This window comes from Oncorhynchus nerka, linkage group LG8, assembly GCF_034236695.1.
Source record: "Oncorhynchus nerka isolate Pitt River linkage group LG8, Oner_Uvic_2.0, whole genome shotgun sequence".
NCBI lineage: Eukaryota > Metazoa > Chordata > Actinopteri > Salmoniformes > Salmonidae > Oncorhynchus > Oncorhynchus nerka.
This window is the reverse complement of record NC_088403.1, coordinates 8,711,023-8,738,353: the sequence shown is the minus strand read 5'-3', so window position 1 is coordinate 8,738,353 and position 27,331 is coordinate 8,711,023. Positions and strand designations below refer to the sequence as shown.

Sequence of the window (27,331 nt, the reverse complement as noted above, 5' to 3'; positions counted from 1 at the left end):
TGAAGATGAAGAAAGCCCGGGCCTCAGGCATGGGAATAGCCTTCTCCTTCAGCTGAATGTCAGACAGGGGCCGAGGCCGGGGGCCCATCGGCATCTCAGGGTCCTCATCCTCTCCTACAAGGGCCACGCAGGAGAGAAAGAGGGAGGACAGGGGGAGAGGAGGGAGAGAAAGTGTTAGAGATGAGGGACTTGGTCAGTTAAGTTGAGAAATAGTTGAATGAGCTGTGTAAAAATTCACCTGGAATAGTTATTTCAGTTTGTTCGTGTAGTTACCCCATACTATAACAATTACCCACAATTCATCAGTAAAAAAGTTAAAAGACATATGAATGATTACTTTTTCATTTATCTACAAACCTGGACACCTGGATTGGAAAGGCAACAGTACAGACAAAACATCAACACACCCCCTCACACAACATTCTAACATCAATAGACCCCCTCACACAACATTCTAGAATCAACACACCCTCACACAGCATTCTAACATCAACACACCCTCACACAACATTCTAACATCAATACACCCCCTCACACAACATTCTAGAATCAACACACCCTCACACAGCATTCTAATATCAACACACCCTCACACAACATTCTAACATCAATACACCCTCATACAACATTCTAACATCAATACACCCTCATACAACATTCTAACATCAACACCCCCTCACACAACATTCTAGAATCAATACACCCCCTCACACAACATTCTAGAATCAACACACCCCCTCACACAACATTCTAACATCAACACACCCCCTCACACAACATTCTAACATCAACACCCCATACACCCCCTCACACAACATTCTAACATCAACACCCCCTCACACAACATTCTAACATCAACACCCCATACACCCCCTCACACAACATTCTAACATCAACACCCCATACACCCCTTCACACAACATTCTAGAATCAACACCCCCCTCACACAACATTCTAACATCAACACCCCCTCACACAACATTCTAGAATCAACACACCCCTCACACAACATTCTAACATCAACACCCCCTCACAATATTCTAACATCAACACCCCATACACCCCCTCACACAACATTCTAGAATCAATACACCCCTCACACAACATTCTAACATCAACACCACCTCACACAACATTCTAACATCAACACCCCATACACCCCCTCACACAACATTCTAACATCAACACCCCATACACCTCCTCACACAACATTCTAACATCAACACCTCCTCACACAACATTCTAGAATCAATACACCTCACACAACATTCTAACATCAACACCTCCTCACACAACATTCTAGAATCAATACACCTCCTCACACAACATTCTAACATCAACACCTCCTCACACAACATTCTAGAATCAATACACCTCCTCACACAACATTCTAACATCAACACCTCCTCACACAACATTCTAGAATCAATACACCCCCTCACACAACATTATGACATCAACACACCTCCTCACACAACATTCTAGAATCAATACACCCACACACAACATTCTAACATCAACACCCCCTACACCCCCTCACACAACATTCTAACATCAACACCCCCTCACACAACATTCTAACATCAACACCCCCTCACACAACATTCTAACATCAACACCCCTCACACAACATTCTAACATCAACACCCCATACACCCCTCACACAACATTCTAACATCAACACCCCATACACCCCCTCACACAACATTCTAACATCAACACCCCATACACCACCTCACACAACATTCTAACATCAACACCCCCTCACACAACATTCTAACATCAACACCCCTCACACATCATTCTAACATCAATACACCCCCTCACACAACATTCTAACATCAATACACCCCCTCACACAACATTCTAACATCAATACACCCCCTCACACAACATTCTAACATCAACACCCCCTACACCCCCTCACACAACATTCTAACATCAACACACCCCTCACACAACATTCTAACATCAACACACCCCTCACACAACATTCTAACATCAATACACCCCTCACACAACATTCTAACATCAACACCCCTCACACAACATTCTAGAATCAATACACCCCCTCACACAACATTCTAACATCAACACCCCTCACACAACATTCTAACATCAACACCCCCTCACACAACATTCTAACACCAACACCCCATACACCCCTCACACAACATTCTAACATCAACACCCCCTCACACAACATTCTAACATCAACACCTCCTCACACAACATTCTAGAATCAATACACCCCCTCACACAACATTCTAACATCAACACCTCCTACAACATTCTAACATCAACACCCCTCACACAGCATTCTAACATCAACACCCGCCTCACACAACATTATGACATCAACACCCCCTCACACAACATTATGACATCAACACACCCCTCACACAACATTATGACATCAACACCCCTCACACAGCATTCTAACATCAACACCCCCTCACACAACATTATGACATCAACACCCCCTCACACAACATTCTAACATCAACACCCCCTCACACAATATTATGACATCAACACCCCCTCACACAACATTATGACATCAACACACCTCCTCACACAACATTCTAGAGTAAATACACCCACACACAACATTCTAACATCAACACCCCCTACACCCCCTCACACAACATTCTAACATCAACACCCCCTCACACAACATTATTACATATACACACCTCTTCACACAACATTCTAGAATCAATACACCCCCACACACAACATTCTAACATCAACACCCCATACACCCCCTCACACAACATTCTAACATCAACACACCCCTCACACAACATTCTAACATCAACACACCCCTCACACAACATTCTAACATCAACACACCCCCTCACACAACATTCTAACATCAACACCCCTACACCCCCTCACACAACATTCTAACATCAACACCCCCTCACACAACATTATGACATATACACACCTCTTCACACAACATTCTAGAATCAATACACCCCCACACAACATTCTAACATCAACACCCCATACACCCCCTCACACAACATTCTAACATCAACACACCCCCTCACACAACATTCTAACATCAACACACCCCCTCACACAACATTCTAACATCAACACACCCCCTCACACAACATTCTAACATCAATACACCCTCACACAACATTCTAACATCAACACCCCATACACCCCCTCACACAACATTCTAGAATCAACACTCCCCCTCACACAACATTCTAACATCAACACACCCTCACACAACATTCTAACATCAACACCCCATACACCCCTCACACAACATTCTAACATCAACACACCCCCTCACACAACATTCTAACATCAACACACCCCTCACACAACATTCTAACATCAATACACCCTCACACAACATTCTAACATCAACACCCCATACACCCCCTCACACAACATTCTAACATCAATACACCTCCTCACACAACATTCTAACATCAACACCTCCTCACACAACATTCTAGAATCAATACACCCCCTCACACAACATTCTAACATCAACACCCCCTCACACAACATTCTAACATCAACACCCCATACACCCCCTCACACAACATTCTAACATCAACACCCCATACACCTCCTCACACAACATTCTAACATCAACACCTCCTCACACAACATTCTAGAATCAATACACCTCCTCACACAACATTCTAACATCAACACCTCCTCACACAACATTCTAGAATCAATACACCCCTTCACACAACATTATGACATCAACACACCCCCTCACACAACATTCTAGAATCAATACACCCACACACAACATTCTAACATCAACACCCCTACACCCCTCACACAACATTCTAACATCAACACCCCATCACACAACATTCTAACATCAACACCCCCTCACATTCTAACATCAACACCCCATACACCCCCTCACACAACATTCTAACATCAACACCCCATACACCCCCTCACACAACATTCTAACATCAACACCCCATACACCCCTCACACAACATTCTAACATCAACACCCCTCACACAACATTCTAACATCAACACCCCCTCACACAACATTCTAACATCAATACACCCCCTCACACAACATTCTAACATCAACACACCCCTCACACAACATTCTAACATCAACACACCCCCTCACACAACATTCTAACATCAATACACCCCTCACACAACATTCTAACATCAACACCCCTCACACAACATTCTAGAATCAATACACCCCTCACACAACATTCTAACATCAACACCCCTCACACAACATTCTAACATCAACACCCCCTCATACAACATTCGAACATCAACACCCCATACACCACCTCACATTCTAACATCAACACCCCCTCACACAACATTCTAACATCAATACACCCCTCACACAACATTCTAACATCAACACCCCCTCACACAACATTCTAACATCAACACCTCCTCACACAACATTCTAGAATCAATACACCCCTCACACAACATTCTAACATCAACACCTCCTCACACAACATTCTAACATCAACACCCCATACACCCCCTCACACAACATTCTAACATCAACACCCCATACACCTCCTCACACAACATTCTAACATCAACACCCCTCACACAACATTCTAGAATCAACCTACACCAACATTCTAACATCACACACAACATTCTAACATCAACACCTCCTCACACAACATTCTAACATCAACACCTCCTCACACAACATTCTAACATCAACACCTCCTCACACAACATTCTAACATCAACACCTCCTCACACAACATTCTAGAATCAATACACCTCCTCACACAACATTCTAACATCAACACACCCATACACCTCCTCACACAACATTCTAACATCAACACACCCCTCACACAACATTCTAACATTAATCACACCTCCTCACACAACATTCTAACATCAACACCTCCTCACACAACATTCTAGAATCAATACACCCTCACACAACATTCTAACATCAACACCCCATACACCCCTCACACAACATTCTAACATCAACACCCCATACACCCCCTCACACAACATTCTAAATCAACCCCCCTCACACAACATTCTAACATCAACACCCCCCCTCACACAACATTCTAACATCAATACACCTCCTCACACAACATTCTAACATCAACACCCTCACACAACATTCTAGAATCAATACACCCCCTCAACAACATTCTAACATCAACACCCCCTCACACAACATTCTAACATCAACCATACACCCCTCACACAACATTCTAACATCAACACCCCATACACCTCCTCACACAACATTCTAACATCAACACCTCCTCACACAACATTCTAGAATCAATACACCTCCTCACACAACATTCTAACATCAACACCTCCTCACACAACATTCTAGAATCAATCACCTCCTCACACAACATTCTAACATCAACACCTCCTCACACAACATTCTAGAATCAATACACCTCCTCACACAACATTCTAACATCAACACCTCCTCACACAACATTCTAGAATCAATACACCCCTCACACAACATTATGACATCAACACACCTCCTCACACAACATTCTAGAATCAATACACCCACACACAACATTCTAACATCAACACCCCCATACACCCCCTCACACAACATTCTAACATCAACACCCCTCACACAACATTCTAACATCAACACCCTCACACAACATTCTAACATCAACACCCCCTCACACAACATTCTAGAATCAATACACCCCCTCACACAACATTCTAACATCAACACCCTTCACACAACATTCTAACATCAACACCCCCTCACACAACATTCTAACATCAACACCCCATCACACAACATTCTAACATCAACACACCCCCTCACACAACATTCTAACATCAACACCCCATACACCCCCTCACACAACATTCTAACATCAACACCCCCTCACACAACATTCTAACATCAACACCTCCTCACACAACATTCTAAATCAATCACCCCCTCACACAACATTCTAACATCAACACCCCTCACACAACATTCTAACATCAACACCCCATACACCCCTCACACAACATTCTAACATCAACACCCCATACACCTCCTCACAACATTCTAACATCAACACCCCTCACACAACATTCTAACATCAATACACTCCTCACACAACATTCTAACATCAACACCTCCTCACACAACATTCTAGAATCAATACACCCCCTCACACAACATTCTAACATCAACACCCCTCACACAACATTCTAACATCAACACCCCATACACCCCTCACACAACATTCTAACATCAACACCCCATACACCTCCTCACACAACATTCTAACATCAACACCTCCTCACACAACATTCTAGAATCAATACACCTCCTCACACAACATTCTAACATCAACACCTCCTCACACAACATTCTAGAATCAATACACCTCCTCACACAACATTCTAACATCAACACCTCCTCACACAACATTCTAGAATCAATACACCTCCTCACACAACATTCTAACATCAACACCTCCTCACACAACATTCTAGAATCAATACACCCCTCACACAACATTATGACATCAACACACCTCCTCACACAACATTCTAGAATCATCACCCACACACAACATTCTAACATCAACACCCCCTACACCCCTCACACAACATTCTAACATCAACACCCCCTCACACAACATTCTAACATCAACACCCCTCACACAACATTCTAACATCAACACCCCCTCACACAACATTCTAGAATCAATACACCCCTCACACAACATTCTAACATCAACACCCCTCACACAACATTCTAACATCAACACCCCTCATACAACATTCTAACATCAACACCCCATACACCACCTCACACAACCTTCTAACATCAACACCCCTCACACAACATTCTAACATCAACACCCCATACACCCCCTCACACAACATTCTAACATCAACACCCCCTCACACAACATTCTAACATCAACACCTCCTCACACAACATTCTAGAATCAATACACCCCCTCACACAACATTCTAACATCAACACCTCCTCACACAACATTCTAACATCAACACCCCATACACCCCCTCACACAACATTCTAACATCAACACCCCATACACCTCCTCACACAACATTCTAACATCAACACCTCCTCACACAACATTCTAGAATCAATACACCTCCTCACACAACATTCTAACATCAACACCTCCTCACACAACATTCTAGAATCAATACACCTCCTCACACAACATTCTAACATCAACACCTCCTCACACAACATTCTAGAATCAATACACCTCCTCACACAACATTCTAACATCAACACCCCATACACCTCCTCACACAACATTCTAACATCAACACCTCCTCACACAACATTCTAGAATTAATACACCTCCCCACACAACATTCTAACATCAACACCTCCTCACACAACATTCTAGAATCAATACACCCCCTCACACAACATTCTAACATCAACACCCCATACACCCCCTCACACAACATTCTAACATCAACACCCCATACACCCCCTCACACAACATTCTAGAATCAACCCCCCCCTCTCACACAACATTCTAACATCAACACACCCTCACACAACATTCTAACATCAACACCCCATACACCCCCTCACACAACATTCTAACATCAATACACCTCCTCACACAACATTCTAACATCAACACCTCCTCACACAACATTCTAGAATCAATACACCCCCTCACACAACATTCTAACATCAACACCCCCTCACACAACATTCTAACATCAACACCCCATACACCCCTCACACAACATTCTAACATCAACACCCCATACACCTCCTCACACAAAATTCTAACATCAACACCTCCTCACACAACATTCTAGAATCAATACACCTCCTCACACAACATTCTAACATCAACACCCCATACACCCCTCACACAACATTCTAACATCAACACACCCTCACACAACATTCTAACATCAACACACCCCCTCACACAACATTCTAACATCAACACACCCCTCACACAACATTCTAACATCAATACACCCTCACACAACATTCTAACATCAACACCCCATACACCCCCTCACACAACATTCTAGAATCAACACTCCCCTCACACAACATTCTAACATCAACACACCCCCTCACACAACATTCTAACATCAACACCCCATACACCCCTCACACAACATTCTAACATCAACACACCCCCTCACACAACATTCTAACATCAACACACCCTCACACAACATTCTAACATCAATACACCTCACACAACATTCTAACATCAACACCCCATACACCCCTCACACAACATTCTAACATCAATATACCTCCTCACACAACATTCTAACATCAACACCTCCTCACACAACATTCTAGAATCAATACACCCCTCACACAACATTCTAACATCAACACCCCCTCACACAACATTCTAACATCAACACCCCATACACCCCCTCACACAACATTCTAACATCAACACCCCATACACCTCCTCACACAACATTCTAACATCAACACCTCCTCACACAACATTCTAGAATCAATACACCTCCTCACACAACATTCTAACATCAACACCTCCTCACACAACATTCTAGAATCAATACACCTCCTCACACAACATTCTAACATCAACACCTCCTCACACAACATTCTAGAATCAATACACCCCTTCACACAACATTATGACATCAACACACCCCCTCACACAACATTCTAGAATCAATACACCCACACACAACATTCTAACATCAACACCCCCTACACCCCCTCACACAACATTCTAACATCAACACCCCATCACACAACATTCTAACATCAACACCCCCTCACACAACATTCTAACATCAACACCCCATACACCCCCTCACACAACATTCTAACATCAACACCCCATACACCCCTCACACAACATTCTAACATCAACACCCCATACACCCCCTCACACAACATTCTAACATCAACACCCCCTCACACAACATTCTAACATCAACACCCCCTCACACAACATTCTAACATCAATACACCCCCACACACAACATTCTAACATCAACACACCACCACACACACATTCTAACATCAACACACCCCTCACACAACATTCTAACATCAATACACCCCTCACACAACATTCTAACATCAACACCCCCTCACACAACATTCTAGAATCAATACACCCCTCACACAACATTCTAACATCAACACCCCCTCACACAACATTCTAACATCAACACCCCTCACACAACATTCTAACATCAACACCCCATACACCCCTCACACAACCTTCTAACATCAACACACCCCTCACACAACATTCTAACACCAACACCCCATACACCCCTCACACAACATTCTAACATCAACACCCCTCACACAACATTCTAACATCAACACCTCCTCACACAACATTCTAGAATCAATACACCCCCTCACACAACATTCTAACATCAACACCTCCTCACACAACATTCTAACATCAACACCCCATACACCCCCTCACACAACATTCTAACATCAACACCCCATACACCTCCTCACACAACATTCTAACATCAACACCTCCTCACACAACATTCTAGAATCAATACACCTCCTCACACAACATTCTAACATCAACACCTCCTCACACAACATTCTAGAATCAATACACCTCCTCACACAACATTCTAACATCAACACCTCCTCACACAACATTCTAGAATCAATACACCTCCTCACACAACATTCTAACATCAACACAACCTCCTCACATTCTAACATCAACACCTCCTCACACAACATTCTAGAATTAATACACCTCCTCACACAACATTCTAACATCAACACCTCCCTCACACAACATTCTAAATCAACACACCCCCTCACACAACATTCTAACATCAACACCCCATACACCCCTCACACAACATTCTAACATCAACACCCCATACACCCCTCACACAACATTCTAGAATCAACCCCCCTCACACAACATTCTAACATCAACACACCCTCACACAACATTCTAACATCAACACCCCATACACCCCCTCACACAACATTCTAACATCAATACACCTCCTCACACAACATTCTAACATCAACACCTCCTCACACAACATTCTAGAATCAATACACCTCCTCACACAACATTCTAACATCAACACCTCCTCACACAACATTCTAGAATCAATACACCTCCTCACACAACATTCTAACATCAACACCCCATACACCTCCTCACACAACATTCTAACATCAACACCTCCTCACACAACATTCTAGAATTAATACACCTCCTCACACAACATTCTAACATCAACACCTCCTCACACAACATTCTAACATCAATACACCCCTCACACAACATTCTAACATCAACACCCCATACACACACAACATTCTAACATCAACACCCCATACACCCCTCACACAACATTCTAAATCAACCCCCTCAACAACATTCTAACATCAACACCCCTCACACAACATTCTAACATCAATACACCACCTCACACAACATTCTAACATCAACACCTCCTCACACAACATTCTAAATCAATACACCCCCTCACACAACATTCTAACATCAACACCCCTCACACAACATTCTAACATCAACACCCCATACACCCTCACACAACATTCTAACATCAACACCCCATACACCTCCTCACACAACATTCTAACATCAACACCTCCTCACACAACATTCTAGAATCAATACACCTCCTCACACAACATTCTAACATCAACACCTCCTCACACAACATTCTAGAATCAATACACCTCCTCACAACACAACATTCTAACATCAACACCTCCTCACACAACATTCTAGAATCAATACACCCTCACACAACATTCTAACATCAACACCCTCACACAACATTCTAAATCAATACACCCCTCACACAACATTCTAGACATCAACACACCTCCTCACACAACATTCTAGAATCAATACACCCCACCCTCACACAACATTCTAACATCAACACCCCACACCCCCTCACACAACATTCTAACATCAACACCCCCTCACACAACATTCTAACATCAACACCCTCACACAACATTCTAACATCAACACCCCCTCACACAACATTCTAGAATCAATACACCCCCTCACACAACATTCTAACATCAACACCCCCTCACACAACATTCTAACATCAACACCCCACAACATTCTAACATCATACAACATTCGAACATCAACACCCCATACACCACCTCACACAACATTCTAACATCAACACCCCCTCACACAACATTCTAACACCAACACCCCATACACCCTCACACAACATTCTAACATCAACACCCCCTCACACAACATTCTAACATCAACACCTCCTCACACAACATTCTAGAATCAATACACCCCTCACACAACATTCTAACATCAACACCTACTCACACAACATTCTAACATCAACACCCCATACACCCCCTCACACAACATTCTAACATCAACACCCCATACACCTCCTCACACAACATTCTAACATCAACACCTCCTCACACAACATTCTAGAATCAATACACCTCCTCACACAACATTCTAACATCAACACCTCCTCACACAACATTCTAGAATCAATACACCTCCTCACACAACATTCTAACATCAACACCTCCTCACACAACATTCTAGAATCAATACACCCCTCACACAACATTCTAACATCAACACCCCATACACCTCCTCACACAACATTCTAACATCAACACCTCCTCACACAACATTCTAGAATCAATACACCTCCTCACACAACATTCTAACATCAACACCTCCTCACACAACATTCTAGAATCAATACACCCACACACAACATTCTAACATCAACACCCCCTACACCCCCTCACACAACATTCTAACATCAACACCCCATACACCCCCTCACACAACATTCTAGAATCAACCCCCCTCACACAACATTCTAACATCAACACACCCTCACACAACATTCTAACATCAACACCCATACACCCTCACACAACATTCTAACATCAATACACCTCCTCACACAACATTCTAACATCAACACCTCCTCACACAACATTCTAGAATCAATACACCCCCTCACACAACATTCTAACATCAACACCCCCCCTCACACAACATTCTAACATCAACACCCCATACACCCCTCACACAACATTCTAACATCAACACCCCATACCTCCTCACACAACATTCTAACATCAACACCTCCTCACACAACATTCTAGAATCAATACACCTCCTCACACAACATTCTAACATCAACACCCCATACACCCCTCACACAACATTCTAACATCAACACACCCCTCACACAACATTCTAACATCAACACACCCCTCACACAACATTCTAACATCAACACACCCCTCACACAACATTCTAACATCAATACACCCCTCACACAACATTCTAACATCAACACCCCATACACCCCCTCACACAACATTCTAACATCAACACTCCCCCTCACACAACATTCTAACATCAACATCAACAACATTCTAACATCAACACCCCATCACCCCCTCACACAACATTCTAACATCAACACACCCCTCACACAACATTCTAACATCAACACACCCCTCACACAACATTCTAACATCAACACCCCTCACACAACATTCTAACATCAACACCCCATACACCCCTCACACAACATTCTAACATCAATACCCCCACACCCCTCACACAACATTCTAACATCAACACCCCCTCACACAACATTCTAACATCAATACACCCCCTCACACAACATTCTAACATCAACACCCCCTCACACAACATTCTAACATCAACACCCCCACCCCTCACACAACATTCTAACATCAACACCAACACACCCCTCACACAACATTCTAACATCAACACCCCTCACACAACATTCTAACATCAACACCCCTCACACAACATTCTAACATCAACACCCCTCACACAACATTCTAAATCAATACACCCCTCACACAACATTCTAACATCAACACCTCCTCACACAACATTCTAACATCAACACCCCTCACACAACATTCTAACATCAACACCCCCCTCACACAACATTCTAACATCAACACACCCTCACACAACATCACACAAACATTCTAACATCAACACCCCTACACCCCTCACACAACATTCTAACATCAACACCCCCTCACACAACATTCTAACATCAACACCCCCTCACACAACATTCTAACATCAACACACCCATACACCCCCTCACACAACATTCTAACATCAACACACACCCCTCACACAACATTCTAACATCAACCCCCCCCCTCACACAACATTCTAACATCAACACCCCTCACACAACATTCTAACATCAACACCCCCTCACACAACATTCTAACATCAATACACCCCCTCACACAACATTCTAACATCAACACACCCTCACACAACATTCTAACATCAACACACCCCCTCACACAACATTCTAACATCAACACCCCTCACACAACATTCTAACATCAACACCCCTCACACAACATTCTAACATCAACACAACATTCTAACATCAACCCCCCTCACACAACATTCTAACATCAACCCTCACCCATTCTAACACACAACATTCACACAACATTCTAACATCAACACCCCCTCACACAACATTCTAACATCACACAACATTCTTCTAACATCAACACCCCCTCACACAACATTCTAACATCAACACCCCTCACACAACATTCTAACAATCAATACACCCCCTCACACAACATTCTAACATCAACACCTCCTCACACAACATTCTAACATCAACACACACCCCTCACACAACATTCTAACATCAACACCCCATACACCCCCTCACACAACATTCTAACATCAACACCCCCTCACACAACATTCTAACATCAACACACCCCCACACAACATTCTAGAATCAATACACACACAACCTAACATCAACACCCCTCACAACATTCTAACATCACCCCCTCACACAACATTCTAACATCAACACCCCTCACACAACATTCTAACATCAACACCCCACACAACATTCTAACATCAATACACACACAACATTCTAACATCAATACCCCCCACACAACATTCTAACATCAACACACCTCACACAACATTCTAACATCAACACCCCTCACACAACATTCTAACATCAACACACCCCCTCACACAACATTCTAACATCAACATAACACCCCCTCACACAACATTCTAACATCAACACCCCCTCACACAACATTCTAACATCAACACACCCCTCACACAACATTCTAACATCAATACACCCCCTCACACAACATTCTAACATCAACACCTCCTCACACAACATTCTAGAATCAATACACCCCCTCACACAACATTCTAACATCAACACCCCCTCACACAACATTCTAACATCAACACCCCTCACACAACATTCTAACATCAACACACCCCCCTCACACAACATTCTAACATCAACACCCCATACCCCCTCACACAACATTCTAACATCAACACCCCCCTCACACAACATTCTAACATCAACACCCCACACAACATTCTAACATCAACACCCCCTCACCCCCCTCATCACAACATTCTAACATCAACACCCCTCACACAACATTCTAACATCAACACCCCCTCACACAACATTCTAACATCAACACCCCTCACACAACATTCTAACATCAATACACCCCACCCTCACACAACATTCTAACATCAACACACCCCCTCACACAACATTCTAACATCAACACCCCCTCACACCCCCTCACACAACATTCTAACATCAACACCCCTCATTCTAGAATCAATACCCCTCACACAACATTCTAACATCAACACCACCCTCACACAACATTCTAACATCAACACACCCCTCACACAACATTCTAACATCAACACCCCCTCACACAACATTCTAACATCAATACACCCCCCTCACACAACATTCTAACATCAACACCCCTCACACAACATTCTAACATCAACACACCCCACACAACATTCTAACATCAACACCCCCTCAACAACATTCTAACATCAACACCCCCTCACACAACATTCTAACATCAACACCCCCCCCCTCACACAACATTCTAACATCAACACCCCCTCACACAACATTCTAACATCACACAACACAACATTCTAACATCAACACCCCCCTCACACAACATTCTAACATCAACACACCCCTCACACAACATTCTAACATCAACACCCCCCTCACACAACATTCTAACATCAACACACCCCCACACAACATTCTAACATCAACACCCCCTCACACAACATTCTAACATCAACACCCCCCTCACACAACATTCTAACATCAACACCCCAATACACCCCCTCACACAACATTCTAACATCAACACCCCACACAACATTCTAACACAATACACCCCTCACACAACATTCTAACATCAACACCCCCCTCACACAACATTCTAACATCAACACACCCCTCACACAACATTCTAACATCAACACCCCCTCACACAACATTCTAACAATACACTAACATCAACACCCCCTCAACAACATTCTAACATCAACACCCCCTCACACAACATTCTAACATCAACACTCACACAAATATTCTAACATCACCCCCTCACACAACATTCTAACATCAACACCCCCTCACACAACATTCTAACATCAATACACCCCTCACACAACATTCTAACATCAACACCCCCCTCACACAACATTCTAACATCAATACACCCTCACACAACATTCTAACATCAACACCCCCTCACACAACATTCTAACATCACACCCCTCACACAACATTCTAACATCAACACCCCCTCACACAACATTCTAACATCAACACCCCCTCACACAACATTCTAACATCAACACACCCCCTCACACAACATTCTAACATCAACACCCCCTCACACAACATTCTAACATCAACACCCCCTTCTAACATCAACACCCCCCCCTCACACAACATTCTAACATCAACACCCCCTCACACAACATTCTAACATCAACACCCCATACACCCCTCACACAACATTCTAACATCAACACCCCCCTCACACAACCTAACATCAACACCCCCCACACAACATTCTAACATCAACACCCCCTCACACAACATTCTAACATCAACACACCCTCACACAACATTCTAACATCAACACACCCCCTCACACAACATTCTAACATCAACACCCCCACACAACATTCTAACATCAACACAACATTCTAACATCAACACCCCCTCACACCATTCTAACATCAATACACCTCACACAACATTCTAACATCAACACCCCCTCACCCCCTCACACAACATTCTAACATCAACACCCCCTAACATCAACACACCCCTCACACAACATTCTAACATCAACACCCCCTCACACAACATTCTAAATCCTCACACAACATTCTAACATCAACACACCCCCTCACACAACATTCTAACATCAACACCCCCTCACACAACATTCTAACATCAACACCCCCCACACAACATTCTAACATCAACACCCCCTCACACAACATTCTAACATCAACACCCCATACACCCCTCACACAACATTCTAACATCAACACCCCCTCACACAACATTCTAACATCAACACACCCCTCACACAACATTCTAACATCAACACCCCTCACACAACATTCTAAATCAATACACCCCCTCACACAACATTCTAACATCAACACCCCTCACACAACATTCTAACATCAACACACCCCTCACACAACATTCTAACATCAACACCCCATACACCCTCACACAACATTCTAACATCAACACACCCCTCACACAACATTCTAACATCAACACACCCCTCACACAACATTCTAACATCAACACACCCTCACACAACATTCTAACATCAACACCCCTTCTAACATCAACAACATTCTAACATACACCCCCTCACACAACATTCTAACATCAACACCCCATCCACCCCCACACAACATTCTAACATCAACACCCCCTCACACAACATTCTAACATCAACACCCCCAACATTCAACAACATCAACACAACACCCCCTCACACAACATTCTAACATCAACACCCCCTCACACAACATTCTAACATCAACACACCCCTCACACAACATTCTAACATCAATACACCCCCTCACACAACATTCTAACATCAACACCCCTCACACAACATTCTAACATCAATACACCCCTCACACAACATTCTAACATCAACACCCCCCTCACACAACATTCTAACATCAACACCCCTCACACAACATTCTAACATCAACACCCCATACACCCCCTCACACAACATTCTAACATCAACACCCCTCACACAACATTCTAGAATCAATACACCCCCTCACACAACATTCTAACATCAACACCCCCCCTCACACAACATTCTAACATCAACACACCCTCACACAACATTCTAACATCAACACACCCCTACACTCACACAACATTCTAACATCAATACACCCTACACCCCACACAACATTCTAACATCAACACCCCTCACACAAACATTCTAACATCAACACCCCCCTCACACAACATTCTAACATCAACACCCCTCACACAACATTCTAACATCAATACCCCCCCCTCACACAACATTCTAACATCAACACCCCCCCAACACAACATTCTAACATCAACACCCCCTCACACCCCCTCACACAAACATTCTACACATTCTAACATCAACACCCCCTCACACAACATTCTAACATCAACACCCCATACACCCCTCACACAACATTCTAACATCAACACCCCCTCACACAACATTCTAACATCAACACCCCCCCTCACACAACATTCTAACATCAACACCCCCACACAACATTCTAACATCAACATTCTAACACAACATTCTAACATCAATACACCCCTCACACAACATTCTAACATCAACACACCCCCTCACACAACATTCTAACATCAACACCCCCTCACACAACATTCTAACATCACACAACATTCTAACATCAACACCCCATACACCCCCTCACACAACATTCTAACATCAACACATCCCCTCACACAACATTCTAACATCAACACACCCCCTCAAACATTCTAACATCAACACATCCCTCACACAACATTCTAACATCAACACACCCCTCACACAACATTCTAACATCAACACCCCATACACCCTCACACAACATTCTAACATCAATACACCCCTCACACAACATTCTAACATCAACACACCTCCTCACACAACATTCTAACATCAACACCCCTCACACAACATTCTAACATCAACACCCCACACCTCAACAACACCCCTCACACAACATTCTAACATCAACACACCCCCTCACACAACATTCTAACATCAACACACCCCTCACACAACATTCTAACATCAACACCCCCTCACACAACATTCTAACATCAACACCCCCTCACACAACATTCTAACATCAACACCCCCACACAACATTCTAACATCAACACCCCCTCACACAACATTCTAACATCAACACCCCTCACACAACATTCTAACATCAACACACCCCTCACACAACATTCTAACATCAACACCCCATACACCCCCCTCACACAACATTCTAACATCAACACACCCCCTCACACCCTCAACAACATTCTAACATCAACACCCCCTCACACAACATTCTAACATCAACACACCCCTCACACAACATTCTAACATCAACACACACCCCTCACACAACATTCTAACATCAATACACCCCTCACACAACATTCTAACATCAACACACCCCTCACACAACATTCTAACATCAACACCCCCTCACACAACATTCTAACATCAACACCCCCCCACACAACATTCTAACATCAACACCCCATACACCCCCTCACACAACATTCTAACATCAACACCCCCTCACACAACATTCTAACATCAACACCCCTCACACACACAACATTCTAACATCAATACACCCCACACAACATTCTAACATCAATACACCCCTCACACAACATTCTAACATCAACACCCCTCACACAACATTCTAACATCAACACACCCTCACACAACATTCTAACATCAACACCCCACACCCCTCACACAACATTCTAACATCAATACACCCCTCACACAACATTCTAACATCAACACCCCACACACAACATTCTAACATCAACACACCCCCCACACAACATTCTAACATCAACACACCCCTCACACAACATTCTAACATCAACACACCCCTCACACAACATTCTAACATCAACACCCCCCCTCACACAACATTCTAACATCAACACCCCCTCACACAACATTCTAACATCAACACCCCCTCACACAACATTCTAACATCAACACCCCTCACCCCTCACACAACATTCTAACATCAACACACCCCCACACAACATTCTAACATCAACACCCCCTCACACAACATTCTAACATCAACACCCCCTACACAACATTTCTAACTCACACAACATTCTAACTAACATCAACACCCCTCACACAACATTCTAACATCAACACCCCCTACCCCTCACACAACATTCTAACATCAACACACCCCTCACACAACATTCTAACATCAACACCCCTCACACAACATTCTAACATCAACACCCCCTCACACAACATTCTAACATCAACACCCCATACACCCCCTCACACAACATTCTAACATCAACACCCCCTCACACAACATTCTAACATCAACACCCCTCACACAACATTCTAACATCAACACCCCCTCACACAACATTCTAACATCAACATCAACACAACATTCCATCACACCCCCTCACACAACATTCTAACATCAACACCCCTCACACAACATTCTAACATCAACACCCACATACCCCCTCACACAACATTCTAACATCAACACCCCCTCACACAACATTCTAACATCAACACACCCCCACACAACATTCTAACATCAACACCCCCTCACACAACATTCTAACATCAACACCCCTCACACAACATTCTAACATCAACACCCCACACCCTCACACAACATTCTAACATCAACACCCCTCACACAACATTCTAACATCAACACCCCCCACACAACATTCTAACATCAACACCCCCTCACACAACATTCTAACATCAACACCCCACAACATTCTAACATCACCCCCTCACCCCACAACATTCTAACATCAATACACCCTCACACAACATTCTAACATCAACACCCCCTCACACAACATTCTAACATCAACACCCCTCACACAACATTCTAACATCAACACACCCCCACACAACATTCTAACATCAACACCCCCTCACACAACATTCTAACATCAACACCCCCATCACACAACATTCTAACATCAACACCCCATACACCCCTCACACAACATTCTAACATCAACACCCCCTCACACAACATTCTAACATCAACACCCCCTCACACAACATTCTAACATCAATACACCCCCTCACACAACATTCTAACATCAACACCCCTCACACAACATTCTAAATCAACACCCCCTCACACAACATTCTAACATCAACACCCCCTCACACAACATTCTAACATCAACACCCCCCTCACACAACATTCTAACATCAACACCCCATACACCACCCTCACACAACATTCTAACATCAACACCCCCCCTCACACAACATTCTAACATCAACACCCCCTCCCTCACACAACATTCTAACATCAACACCCCTCACACAACATTCTAACATCAACACCTCCTCACACAACATTCTAAATCAATACACCCCCTCACACAACATTCTAACATCAACACCCCCTACACCCCCTCACACAACATTCTAACATCAACACCCCTCACACAACATTCTAACATCAACACACCCCTCACACAACATTCTAAATCAATACACCCCCACACAACATTCTAACATCAACACCCCATACACCCCTCACACAACATTCTAACATCAACACCCCTCACACAACATTCTAACATCAACACACCCCCACACAACATTCTAACATCAACACACCCCTCACACAACATTCTAACATCAATACACCCCCTCACACAACATTCTAACATCAACACCCCCTCACACAACATTCTAACATCAACACACCCCCTCACACAACATTCTAACATCAACACCCCCCTCACACAACATTCTAACATCAATACACCCCCTCACACAACATTCTAACATCAACACCCCATACACCCCTCACACAACATTCTAACATCAACACCCCCCTCACACAACATTCTAACATCAACACACCCTCACACAACATTCTAACATCAACACACCCTCACACAACATTCTAACATCAATACACCCCTCACACAACATTCTAACATCAACACACCCTCACACAACATTCTAACATCAACACCCCCTCACACAACATTCTAACATCAACACCCCATACACCCTCACAAACATTCTAACATCAACACACCCCCTCACACAACATTCTAACATCAACACACCCCTCACACAACATTCTAACATCAACACCCCATACACCCCTCACACAACATTCTAACATCAACACCCCCCACCCACACAACATTCTAACATCAACACCCCTCACACAACATTCTAACATCAACACACCCCTCACACAACATTCTAACATCAACACCCCCACACACAACATTCTAACATCAACACACCCCCTCACACAACATTCTAACATCAACACACCCCTCACACAACATTCTAACATCAACACCCCTCACACAACATTCTAACATCAACACCCCATACACCAATACCTCACACAACATTCTAACATCAACACCCCCCTCACACAACATTCTAACATCAACACCCCCTACACCCCCTCACACAACATTCTAACATCAACACCCCTCACACAACATTCTAACATCAACACCCCCTCACACCCCCTCACACAACATTCTAACATCAACACCCCTACACCCTCACACAACATTCTAACATCAACACACCCCCCTCACACAACATTCTAACATCAACACCCCTCACACAACATTCTAACATCAACACCCCCTCACACAACATTCTAACATCAACACCCCATACACCCCCTCACACAACATTCTAACATCAACACCCCCTCACACAACATTCTAACATCAACACACCCTCCACAAACATTCTAACATCAACACCCCCTCACACAACATTCTAACATCAACACCCCCCTCACACAACATTCTAACATCAACACCCCCTACACCCCCCTCACACAACATTCTAACATCAACACCCCCCCCCTCACACAACATTCTAACATCAACACCCCCTCACACAACATTCTAACATCAACACACCCTCACACAACATTCTAACATCAACACCCCATACACAACATTCTAACATCAACACCCCATACACCCTCACACAACATTCTAACATCAACACACCCCTCACACAACATTCTAACATCAACACCCCCTCACCCCTCACACAACATTCTAACATCAACACCCCCTCACACAACATTCTAACATCAACACACCCCTCACACAACATTCTAACATCAACACCCCTCACACAACATTCTAACATCAACACACCCCTCACACAACATTCTAACATCAACACCCCCTACACCCCTCACACAACATTCTAACATCAATACACCCCTCACACAACATTCTAACATCAACACATTCTAACATCAACACCCCCTCACACAACATTCTAACATCAACACCCCCTCACACAACATTCTAACATCAACACCCCACAACATTCTAACATCAACACCCCCTCACACAACATTCTAACATCAACACCCCCTCACACAACATTCTAACATCAACACCCCCTCACACAACATTCTAACATCAACACCCCATACACCACCTCACACAACATTCTAACATCAACACCCCTCACACAACATTCTAACATCAACACCCCCTCACACAACATTCTAACATCAACACCCCCTCACACAACATTCTAACATCAACACCCCCCCTCACACAACATTCTAACATCAATACACCCCTCACACAACATTCTAACATCAACACCCCCACAACATTCTAACACCCCCTCACACAACATTCTAACATCAACACCCCCCCACACAACATTCTAACATCAACACCCCTTCACCCCCCCTCACACAACATTCTAACATCAACACCCCCCTCACACAACATTCTAACATCAACACCCCATACACCCCCTCACACAACATTCTAACATCAACACACCCTCACACAACATTCTAACATCAACACATCCCTCACACAACATTCTAACATCAACACACCCCTCACACAACATTCTAACATCAACACCCTCACACAACATTCTAACATCAACACCCCATACACCCCTCACACAACATTCTAACATCAACACACCCCCTCACACAACATTCTAACATCAACACCCCCACAACCCATCAACACACAACATTCTAACATCAACACCCCACCCCTCACACAACATTCTAACATCAATACACCCCTCACACAACATTCTAACATACACCCCATACACCCCCTCACACAACATTCTAACATCAACACACCCCTCACACAACATTCTAACATCAACACACCCCTCACACAACATTCTAACATCAACACCCCACACAACATTCTAACATCAATACACCCCCCCACACAACATTCTAACATCAACACACCCTCACACAACATTCTAACATCAACACCCCCTCACACAACATTCTAACATCAACACCCCATACACCCCTCACACAACATTCTAACATCAACACCCCCCTCACACAACATTCTAACATCAACACACCCCCCTCACACAACATTCTAACATCAACACCCCACCCCTCACACAACATTCTAACATCAACACCCCAACATTCTAACATCAACACCACCCCTCACACAACATTCTAACATCAACACCCCTCACACAACATTCTAACATCAACACCCCCTCACACAACATTCTAACATCAACACACCCCCTCACACAACATTCTAACATCAATACACCCCTCACACAACATTCTAACATCAACACTTTACCCCTCACACAACATTCTAACATCAACACACCCCTCATTCTACCCCCCCCTCACACAACATTCTAACATCAACACCCCCTCACACAACATTCTAACATCAACACACAACATTCTAACATCAACACCCCATACACCCCTCACACAACATTCTAACATCAACACACCCCTCACACAACATTCTAACATCAACACCCCATCACCCTCTCACACAACATTCTAACATCAACACACCCCCTCACACAACATTCTAACATCAACACCCCCTCACACAACATTCTAACATCAACACCCCCTCACACAACATTCTAACATCAACACCCCATACACCCCTCACACAACATTCTAACATCAACACACCCCCTCACACAACATTCTAACATCAACACACCCCTCACACAACATTCTAACATCAACACCCCTCACACAACATTCTAACATCAATACACCCCTCACACAACATTCTAACATCAACACACCCTCACACAACATTCTAACATCAACACCCCTCACACAACATTCTAACATCAACACCCCTCACACAACATTCTAACATCAACACACCCCTCACACAACATTCTAACATCAACACCCCACCCCTCACACAACATTCTAACATCAATACACCCCTCACACAACATTCTAACATCAACACCCCCTCACACAACATTCTAACATCAACACACCCCTCACACAACATTCTAACATCAACACCTCACCCCCTCACACAACATTCTAACATCAACACCCCCTACACCCCTCACACAACATTCTAACATCAATAGACCCCTCACACAACATTCTAACATCAACACCCCTCACACAACATTCTAACATCAACACCCCCTCACACAACATTCTAACATCAACACCCCATACACCCACTCACACAACATTCTAACATCAACACCCCTCACACAACATTCTAACATCAACACCCCCTCACACAACATTCTAACATCAACACCCCTCACACAACATTCTAACATCAACACACCCTCACACAACATTCTAACATCAACACCCCTACACCCCCTCACACAACATTCTAACATCAACACCCCCTACACCCCTCACACAACATTCTAACATCAATAGACCCCCTCACACAACATTCTAACATCAACACCCCCTCACACAACATTCTAACATCAACACCCCTCACACAACATTCTAACATCAACACCCCATACACCCCTCACACAACATTCTAACATCAACACCCCACACAACATTCTAACATCAACCCCCTCACACAACATTCTAACATCAACACCCCTACACCCTCACACAACATTCTAACATCAACACCCCCTCACACAACATTCTAACATCAACACCCCCACCCCTCACACAACATTCTAACATCAATTCTAACACAACATTCTAACATCCCCCTCACACAACATTCTAACATCAACACCCCCTCACACAACATTCTAACATCAACACCCCATACCCCCTCACACAACATTCTAACATCAACACCCCCTCACACAACATTCTAACATCAACACCCCCCTCACACAACATTCTAACATCAACATCACACAACACAACATTCTAACATCAACAACATTCTAACATCAACACCCCCTCACACAACATTCTAACATCAACACCCCACACAACATTCTAACATCAACACCAACACACCCCTCACACAACATTCTAACATCAACACCCCCCACACAACATTCTAACATCAACACCCCTCACACAACATTCTAACATCAACAACAACATTCTAACATCAACACCCCCCCACACAACATTCTAACATCAACACACCCCACACAACATTCTAACATCAACACACCCCCCACACAACATTTCTAACATCAACACCCCATACACCCTCACACAACATTCTAACATCAATACACCCTCACACAACATTCTAACATCAACACCCCCTCACACAACATTCTAACATCAACACCCCTCACACAACATTCTAACATCAACACACACAACATTCTAACATCAACACCCCTCACACAACATTATAACATCAACACCCCCTCACACAACATTCTAACATCAACACCCCCTACACCCCTCACACAACATTCTAACATCAACACCCCCTCACACAACATTCTAACATCAACACCCCTCACACAACATTCTAACATCAATACACCCCCTCACACAACATTCTAACATCAACACCCCCTCACACAACATTCTAGAATCAATACACCCCTCACACAACATTCTAACATCAACACCCCCTCACACAACATTCTAACATCAACACCCCCTCATACAACATTCGAACATCAACACCCCATACACCACCTCACACAACATTCTAACATCAACACCCCTCACACAACATTCTAACACCAACACCCCATACTCCCCTCACACAACATTCTAACATCAACACCCCTCACACAACATTCTAACATCAACACCTCCTCACACAACATTCTAGAATCAATACACCCTCACACAACATTCTAACATCAACACCCCCTACACCCCCTCACACAACATTCTAACATCAACACCCCCTCACACAACATTATGACATCAACACACCTTCCTCACACAACATTCTAGAATCAATACACCCACACACAACATTCTAACATCAACACCCCATACACCCCTCACACAACATTCTAACATCAACACACCCCCTCACACAACATTCTAACATCAACACATCCCCTCACACAACATTCTAACATCAACACACCCCCTCACACAACATTCTAACATCAATACACCCTCACACAACATTCTAACATCAACACCCCATACACAACATTCTAACATCAACACACCCTCACACAACATTCTAACATCAACACCCCATACACCCCCTCACACAACATTCTAACATCAATACACCCTCACACAACATTCTAACATCAACACCCCATACACCCCCTCACACAACATTCTAACATCAATACACCCTCACACAACATTCTAACATCAACACACCCCCTCACACAACATTCTAACATCAACACCCGCTCACACAACATTCTAGAATCAATACACCCCCTCACACAACATTCTAACATCAACACACCCCTCACACAACATTCTAACATCAACACACCCCTCACACAACATTCTAACATCAACACCCCATACACCCCTCACACAACATTCTAACATCAACACACCCCTCACACAACATTCTAACATCAACACACCCCCTCACACAACATTCTAACATCAACACCCCATACACCCCCTCACACAACATTCTAACATCAACACCCCATACACCCCCTCACACAACATTCTAACATCAACACCCCTCACACAACATTCTAACATCAACACACCCCCCCTCACACAACATTCTAACATCAACACACCCCCTCACACAACATTCTAGAATCAATACACCCTCTCACACAACATTCTAACATCAACACACCCCTCACACAACATTCTAACATCAACACCCCCTCA

At 43.6% G+C, this 27,331-nt stretch overlaps 1 protein-coding gene across 1 annotated transcript in view; it reads right to left on the bottom strand.

The window, feature by feature from the left end:
• cacna1c (calcium channel, voltage-dependent, L type, alpha 1C subunit) overlaps window positions 1–27,331 on the bottom strand; it is a 121,140-nt gene that overhangs the window by 62,226 nt on the left and 31,583 nt on the right. The window contains exon 10 of the mRNA XM_065021294.1: window positions 1–114. This exon is cut by the window's left edge and continues 13 nt beyond it. Coding sequence (XP_064877366.1) covers window positions 1–114 — 114 coding nt within the window. The remainder of the gene's footprint in view (window positions 115–27,331) is intronic.